This window comes from Microtus ochrogaster, chromosome 8 (genome assembly GCF_000317375.1).
Source record: "Microtus ochrogaster isolate Prairie Vole_2 chromosome 8, MicOch1.0, whole genome shotgun sequence".
NCBI lineage: Eukaryota > Metazoa > Chordata > Mammalia > Rodentia > Cricetidae > Microtus > Microtus ochrogaster.
The window spans coordinates 64602071-64611227 of record NC_022015.1 but is presented as its reverse complement, the minus strand read 5'-3'; the positions used below and the strand labels follow the sequence as shown (position 1 = coordinate 64611227).

At 39.5% G+C, this 9157-nt stretch overlaps 1 protein-coding gene across 4 annotated transcripts in view; it reads right to left on the bottom strand.

The window, feature by feature from the left end:
• The window catches only part of Pcgf5 (polycomb group ring finger 5), a 45386-nt gene that overhangs the window by 11656 nt on the left and 24573 nt on the right, over positions 1–9157 (bottom strand). For 3 of the 4 annotated variants that reach the window (XM_026781367.1, XM_026781369.1, XM_005352174.3), the window contains exons 4-7: positions 8888–8943; positions 8725–8784; positions 5395–5543; positions 2502–2600 (exon numbers count right to left, since the gene is read on the bottom strand). In XM_026781367.1, coding sequence (XP_026637168.1) covers positions 2502–2600; positions 5395–5543; positions 8725–8784; positions 8888–8943 — 364 coding nt within the window. The remainder of the gene's footprint in view (positions 1–2501; positions 2601–5394; positions 5544–8724; positions 8785–8887; positions 8944–9157) is intronic. The other variant, XM_026781368.1, reaches the window with a different exon arrangement.

Below are 9157 nucleotides of genomic sequence, written 5' to 3'. Positions count from 1 at the left end.
ATCTTTGCACAGCACTCATCTGTTTACAGTCTACAGAGCTCTGAGCTGTTTGTGATTCACTGTCATATTATTTATTTATCTATTTATTTATTTATTTTTTGTTTTTCGAGTCAGGGTTTCTCTGTAGCTTTGGAGCCTGTCCTGGAACTCCCTTTGTAGACCAGGCTGGCCTCGAACTCACAGAGATCCTCCTGCCTCTGCCTCCCAGTGCTGGGATTAAAGGCGTGCACCACCGCCCGGCTGGGAAAGGAGTCTTAAACAAATCTGTATCTATCTAAACAAAGACTACAATTTTTAACTTGAAGACTAACACAAAATTTAGTACCAATTATATTAGATATATGAACTAAATTATTGATATTTTAATGATTTGTGGTGATATGTAAATTTTGAAAATTTTCAGTTATTGTATTAATTCTTAAAAGAACAAAGTAGGCACCTCTCTTATCCTGTCTGTAAAACAAATTCCTAAGCAAAGATGTAAAGGTGCAATTACTAACCAGGCAGGCTGCACCCACAGTCATCAACTCAAGTGCCCTGTACCAATTAGTGACGCTGCTATGAACGTTTAAGACATTTCATTAAATCACAGCGCTATATGCTGGGCAGCAAAAAAAAGTATAAGACCAATCTATGTCTTAAAGGAAGTAAAGGACAAGTTCTTTGATTGGGATAGATAAGGAATTATTTAAAAACTAAGATCACAGTTCATGGAAGAAGACAGAGAATAGTTTTCTTAGCTCTAGTAACTTCCTGAAGATAAGAAAATTAACTCTCAGCTGGAGAGATGGCTCAGAGGTTAAGAGCATTGCCTGCTCTTCCAAAGATCCTGAGTTCAATTCCCAGCAACCACATGATGGCTCACAACCATCTGTAATGAGGTCTGGTGCCCTCTTCTGACCTGCAGGCATACACACAGATAGAATATTGTATACATAATAAATAAATAAATATTTAAAAAAAAAAAGAAAATTAGCTCTTGGGGCCAGCCTGGTCTACAGAGCTAGTTCCAGGTCAGGCTCCAAAGCCACAGAGAAACCCTGTCTCGAAAAACCAAAAAAAGAAAAAAAAGAAAACTCAGCAAACCAGACTTTAGAGAAAACTATACATGGTATTTTGCGTGAAGAAAACAAAACAGATAAACAATACAGTAAGAAAATTTCATTGTATACTTTTTACTATATCTATAAATTGTTACCTTTTATGTTTACAAATGACTTATTTTTATTTTATGTGCATTGGTGTTTTGCTTGTGTGAGGATGTCAGATCTTAGAGTTACAGACAGTTGTGAGCTGGAATGGGAATTGAACCTGGGTCCTCTGGAAAAGAGTCAGTGCTCTTAACTGCAGTGTAATCTCTCTAGCCCATGTCTGGAAGTTTTTAAAAGCCACAGAACCAAACTAATAAAAAAATGTAACCTCGACTAGTCATTACCACGTCAGATATTTCCATTGGGTTCAAGATCAGATGTTTCCTCAGACTCCTTCCTGTCAAGGTCTGTGCTTAAATCCCATCACACTTCAGTTCTCTTTTAAGAAGAGATCTATTAAAGGGACTTACAGTCTCATAAGAAGTCACACATCTTAATAGAGTGAGCCTGTATTTTGGTCCCTGCTCCAGATCACCACTGGAGGATAGGGAGCCTGCCCATACTTCAGATCCACTCCTGTTTGCCTCCTGAGACTTGTGCTTTGTCCTCCAAGGCTCAGGGGACATCAAAGAAAGACTTTAAGAGTCAGAGGATAGGGAGATGGGCAGCAGAAAGGGCTCTTCTGGACATGACATAGCCTCCGCACTAACGGACTTCTTGCAGCTAGTTAACCACACAAGACCTGCACGAGGCTGGGCAGAGCATCATCTCATCACAGATGGGAGAGGAGTCCACGAAGCCCCATCCTATGCTGGGGAACTATCGGCAATTCATGGTTGCTTGGGGAAGGGGTCATGGTGTAGCCAGTATAAGATGTGCTTGTTCTAGTAAATAACCTCTTACTCAGGCTCAGGCAAGGAGTTCTTATTAAATTTAATGGAACACAAACAAAAAAAGGCACAAAAGTAGGAGTAAAGTATACTGAGAAGGGTTCCAACCAGAGGGGTGATGAGAAAGGGGAGTGGGTAGGAAAGCAACTCAGATTCCCCAGATAAATGTATAAAGACGTTAGGCAGGAAAACAAACAATTCTAAAATGTGACACATCTTACAGCACGCTGACATTATAAAAAGAAAGAACTCATTTGGCTAGGAGATTTATTTGGGGAGTATTTAATATAAGTTTGACAAACATCTCCTTTCGTTACAAATGCATTAATGTGATTTGTTTGGGATACGTTGTCATAAAATATTATATAAACATTATACTCTTATTATTCTATTTATCATTATAATAAAAATTACAAGTCTCTACAAAAATTTTATATATTCTTATTTTACTTCTTTTGCTAGAATTTTACTAAAGATAAGAATCATCAAAACAATCACAATTAGATATTATTTTACTTACCTCGTAAGAACTTGGAAGTTTTAGTTTTAAACTTAGAAACTTTTTAATAGTTCCTACAGTGACTCGTGTAGAACATCGAATGAATTTCTTCATGAGACCCTACAGGAAACAAATGACAAAATGAACGCTCTGATTTGCTTTGACTAAAGCCTTAGGCAGTCTCAGGCACGGAGGCACATGTTTGCAATCCCAGCACTCAGAGGATGAGGCAGGATTTAAGTTTGACTTCCACCTGGGTTGCAAGTGTAGTTAAGACCACCCCAAAACAAACTGTACCAAACCAAAAACAAAGGCATGATTTTCACTATAAGCTTAAGGATTTTCAAAATGTAAAACAAAACCCAAAACTTTTAATTCTTTTAAGTAAAAATGTGAATTAGCGAAATTCTGTCAAGTAGACAATCTGTTTTTTTCTCAACAATTTTTAAAAATAAAGAAATAGTTTAAGAAAAAGGCCACAAAGATGTCAGTATTTTATTAAATGGTAGGGACACTTGTTTAGCATAATTCAGAACTGTAAATAACTGCAGAGTAGTACTTTCACAGAAGACTTGGGAGAACTCTGGACAGAGCAGAGAGGCATTGCTCCGCCCACAGCATGCCTCAGCACCTGCAGCTGTGCGGTGTGGGCTGTGGGATGAGGAAAAGCTTTCCCTAGGCATGGGCCACTGCACTTCTCTATACATCACTAAGGACTGTATGCCTTTATGTGTCTAGTTTTACATGAAGATGGTGGTTCTGATTCAGTCTTAAGCTTGAACAGAGCCCTCCGCCATCCAACCACTCCTCACATCCCTGTCCAACCTTCTACAAGTCAATGATAACTCAGTGACGTCAAAATAGTTATGGCAACATTTTTAAGACAAGGCAAAACAATGTTCCTAGAATTCTTAATTCAGTAAAGTCTGACACAAATCTAACAAAATTCCAATCTGTATTACGTGAAAGCTGAGTTGGAAAACTCAGGAAATAAATAACAAGCATTTTCTCTAGAAACACTTTATAACAACACCAAATTAAACTGGCTCTGCTTTCTGGTTGTGTGTGATGTGGGAGTGTCATGTATCAATCTGTTGATTTCATTGGTTAAGCAATAAAGAAACTGCTTGGCCCTCATAGGTTAAAACATAGGTGGGAGGAGTAGACAGAACAGAATGCTGTGAGGAAGAAGCTGAGTCAGTGAGTCGCCATGATTCTCCCACTCCAAGCAGACGCAGGTTATGATCTTTCCTGGTAAGCCAGCTCGTGGGCTACACAGAATATTAGAAATGGGTTAGATCAATATGTAAGAGCTAGCCAATAAGAGGCTAGAGCGCATGGGCCAAGCAGTATTTAAATGAATACAGTTTCCGTGTAATTATTTCGGGGCATAAGCTAGCCATGTGGGCGGCCGAGGTGCCGGGGACACAGCCCCGCTGCTCCTATTTCAACATGTGTGCACCTGAGAACTACTGTATAGACATCTAGAAAGGAAAGCCGCAGACACCATAGGAGGGTGCTGGGTGAAAGAAAGGATGGTGGAGAGGAGTTAGAAGCCGGCCTTTTCACTATCTCCTTCCTGATATGTGGAAAATGGAAGCATTGTGCTACAGCCAGGGCTCACAGGAGGCTGCCAGAGGTGGGGGAGGTCCATGTCTAACCCTACCCTGCTTAGATGTCTAGAAAGGATCACTATTTTGGGAATATCTGCATATCTGAAGAAATACCACATGGAAAAAGACTGTTATGTTTCAAGAATGTTACCTTCTGTCCCCACGGCACAACACCTTACTGTGTCCTGTTGTCCAACTCAGGTCAGAAAGGACAGAATTCAGAAATGTCCCCTCCTTCTAAGCTGTTTTCTCTGAGGCCATAGTGTGAGTGCCTGGGTCTGAAGTGCCCCGACTCAGCGACTTCAGAGGCAGAAGTGGACCAGCAGCTGTCAGAGGCTGATAAAATAAAGGCCCAGATCCTGTCTCCTTTGGCTTCTTAGGAGTTAAAAGACTAAATGCAAGATCTGCAGCGGTCCCTCCTGAGCACTCAGAGGAGCCTGCAGTTCTAGGATACAAAATGGTTCTTCAGTTTTGTGGAGCTTTATAAAAACAGAAAGTCAGTTTTGTGCTTTTTAAGCCCAAATGCTTTATGTTTTCCTCTCATTTCTTTAGTATTATGATTTATATCTCTACCAACCAGAGGAGAATTAACAAGTGTGACTTTAACTTCTTAAATAATTGGTCCTTTTTAAATTTAAATTAAATCATCCTTTAAGAGATAGTTTAATGTTCAGACACAGGGAAACAGGATGAGACATGAGCACTATGCAAAAATAAATTCTTCAAGGACTTGATCAGTTCATAAGCACTCTATAACACAATTTTAAGTCAAAACCTACTATTTTATTAATGAAATATATTAGTGATGGCATTTGAGGCTTAAAGAGTTTCAAATAAAAGTAAACAACAGAGATGGCACCAGTGCTCTTCTAGAGGACCCAGGTTCAATTCCCAGCACCCACATAGCAGCTCACAACCACCTGTAACTCCGGAGACAACCTCTGATGGCTTCTGCTGGCACAAGGCATGCACATGGTGCATAGCATATACAGAGGCAAAACACCTACACACATAAAACTTAGTTTAAAAAAATATAAAGATAATTAATAAAAAGGTTGAATGAAATAACCAGTCTGAGTTGGCTGCTGCATTTAAAAAATTAGCCACTAGATGGTGGCATTGGCTTGAGATGGTTGCAGCAGGATGACAAGGGCTGGGAGAGCAAGGTCTTGGTCACTCCCAGGTATGGGATTGTACAGAATGGCATTCAATTGCACTACATTAACAAAAAACTTGAAAGAAATCAATTTTGATGAGTTGGAAATTTCATCAAAAATTAACAGTGAAATTTGCTCACTCACCTTCACTACATTGTCCCCTGACTGCCCATTATTTCGTAAACAATCCAGACAGATAGCAATTTGTGGGTCACTTCTATGGTAGTCTTTATCATCTTGGTTTTCATCTCCTTCTTCATCTGCTTTAGATTTATCAACCTTTGAAATGTCATCTGTATAATTGAAACAAAGTCCTTGTCACCCAGAGCTGAGAGTCAATAACAATACGGTACTGAAGGAAACAATAACCAACCTAAAATACTTCCTAACTGGTCTGAGGAATAATCAAGAATGTTAATACTTCTTAAAACCCTCTAGCATACTCAACAACAGAATATTCATCAAAGGCCATCAGAAACTTAGCAGTGTAAGATTTCTAGGTATATTGGAAAATCCAAATGAAAAGATTCTGGATTAATTATATTTGGTCATAAAAGACTGCAATTAGTGATTAGGCCACTTTAGAAGGCAAAGAGGATACCAAATACTTCCAAATTCAATAACAGATATGTTTGAATTAAATAACTTTCAAATTATATTTAAGTTTCAAGTATTAACTTTCAAATTATAGTCTCTCTAAATTCTCTGAATTACAAATTGTTTATAAAACCAGCCAGAGAAAAATGAGAATTAGATTTTTAAAAACATGCTTTGTAGTCACAACATGTTAAAATTCCATTAAGAAAATATGAATGCTACACATAACAAAATTTATTTAAAATGTTACTTGCATGCAACTGTATTTATCAATGCATTTATGGAATACCCTGAACAATGTTTCAGACATGGATTGCTAGGCCTGAGGCAACAACAACACAATTGAAGGACATGAAGTCTAAACAGGATATACCTCCATAGGCTCCCGTGGGAGGTGATGAAACCTTTAGGAGGTAGAGCCTTGCTGGAGGAAGAGTGGGTCTTAAAGTTTTATTGCTCAGCTCCACTTCCTGTTCTCTTCTTTATGACAATGGATTCAATGCAACTGAGTCCTCTGCTCTTGATCTCATGCCTTCCCTGCCATGATGTATTGTACCCTTGACATGTCAGCCACAGACTAAGCCACCTTTTTTCTCTTCCCATCCCCTGGTTGCTTCTTGTTAAGTATTTTATCACAGTAACGAGAAAGCAACACATACCAAGGGTCACTATTCTTAGCAGTATGGTGCCAGGGTACAGGAAAAGGCAAATATAGGATGGGTAAGTAAATGAAATTCGTGGCCATGCACGATTAAAGAAACTTTTCCAGATGAAATCTATCTACCTAAGTTAAATATGAAAGATCAGCTAGCCAATAATTCCACTTAAAAAGTCTCTCTACCAATAAGAGGCTAAGTTGTTCAACACAGTAAAAGCCTTACCTTGTACCTTACCAAAGTGGGTATGCATATAGAACCCATGTACACACACTGTCTTTTATGACCCAAACATCTAGCTCAATGAAAAGTGTCCTCCCCAATTCAAATTAAAGACCAAATCCAAAAATATTTTGAAAAGGAGAAAATAGGAAAAGGGAGATAAAATTCTTAAACCAGGATAAACAAAATGTCTATTTTATGTATAACCCTCACATACAAATCATAGCTTAAATCTATTCTATAATTCCGACAGCAATTCCATGTGCCTCTGTGTTAGTAAAAACTGGAATACTTAACGTTTTTTTAATGTCAGGCTGTCTGAGTACATTGTACACAGGTAAAACAAGCATTTGGTTAGGTCATTTCACCATTTTTCGTTTTCCTGCTACAAAACAACAATGAGGTACAACAGTCCCTTGTACCCCATTCTACTCATCAAAACTATCACAGCTCCCCAGCTAAGGGGTTGGTTCTACAGTTAAGTAAACTACTAAAACCATTATCCCATTATAAATGAGAAAGAGAGGGCTGGAGAGATGGCTCAGTGGTTAAGAACATTGCCTGCCCTTCCAAAGGTCCTGAGTTCAATTCCCAGCAACCACATGGTGGCTCACAACCACCTGTAATGAGATCTGGTGCCCTCTTCTGGCCTGCAGAGATACACACAGACAGAATATTGTATACATAATAAATAAATAAATATTTAAAAAAAAGGAAAGAGACCCAGCATTCCCTGGTCCATCTGAAATGGCACTGATTTTATGAAATTTTGAGAATTCAATGGCTTTTTGAGAAAATCAAAGACAGGAGACTAAGTTCACAAATACAAAGGGCCACTTTGATGGTATTAAGACATCCTGAATGAAGCCTTGTGTTTAAAAACATGAAGAATGATATTACTTTATAATTTACAAATCCCTCTGTATGGATAATATACAAATGGTTCATTCTCAGTAATTTGCTGAAATCACTGTTACTGTGTGGAAATCTGTACATGTGCGTGTGTGTGCGCATGTTTTATGCATGTGTTTATGGAGGCCAGGATTCAATCTTGGATGCTCTTCTCGGGTGCTATCCACTTCTCTGTTTGAGATGGGGTCTCTCCCTGGCCTGGAACTCACTGATTAGGTGGATTGGCTGTCAGCAAGCCCCAGAGACTGGCCTAGCTCTGCCTTCCTTGTGACGACTTTTAAACATGGTGTGTTCCAGCGTACATGGGATGTCAAAGAACAGATCTCCAAGCCGGTCTCTCTGGTCACCTTGAAGGGCTGAACTTAGATATCATGTGTCTGTGCAAGCATCTCTATAATCTGCTGGCCCATGCCTCATTCTTCCATGCAGTTCTGCGGATCAAACTCAGGTCCTCATGCTTTGGGGGCATGCTTTTTAGCCAATGAGTTCTCTCCAGGCCCCTCTCCAGGCCCTGCTGAAATCATTAATTATTAGCTAGGTCCCAGAGAAAAAACACGGACATTTGGCCTAGTGATGGGGACACCTTGATGAGCAGAGACACTTGTTGACAGATCCAAGACCTAAGCCTGACCTGTCAGTGGTCCACCTGTGTTCCTTCCACATTCTCAGAGCACAGCACACCCTGACTTGGCTCTTAGCCACATTTCATTTTTGTCTCCTATTAAAGTGCTTTTATAAATGAAGTAAAACTAAAACGCCCTCACAATTGAGGTGCACACTAAGATTATTCCAATGCCCTCATGGTTGAGGCATACACTAAGATTTTTTTCTTCGGATATTTCTGGCCTGAAACTCCTGGTACAATCACCTAGTCAGTTCTCTCTTTCCTCTCTTTTCTTTCTCCTCCCGAAGTCCGCTTTCCTCTCTCCAATTGCCTTCAACTGGAGTCACGCAGATGTGCATGATTTAGATATTATCTCATGAAGGGCTCCATGAGTCCTGCACAAGAGAATTGTGAGTGCAGAGAGACACTATTCCACCAATATAACAATGACATAAGCTTTCAAGAACACACATATAGAGTTACCTTGTCCATTTTCTTGAGGTTTATTTTTCTTCCAAAATTCCAATTCACGCTGAAGTTCTTCTAATTTGAAGGGGAAAAAAGTGGAAACCATGGAGGATGAAATCTTTAACAGAAAAACTGATTTCACAAAAGAAAAGTCTGTAGAAACCAAAGGGCAACTTACGTTCTCGTAGTCCAGGTACCAGCTTAAATATAATTTCCTCCAATGTATTATCCAACCTTCAGGGGTGGGGGTGGGGGATAAACAATAAAGATATCAAAATCCAATATGCAAATGGTTGAGATTTCTTACTTTTTACTTCCTACAGCAGTGCTGCCCTCACATGGAGCACTCCTAAAGCAGTGCTGCCCTCACGTGGAGCACTCCTACAGCAGTGCTGCCCTCACGTGGAGCACTCCTACAGCAGTGCTGCCCTCACGTGGAGCACTCCTA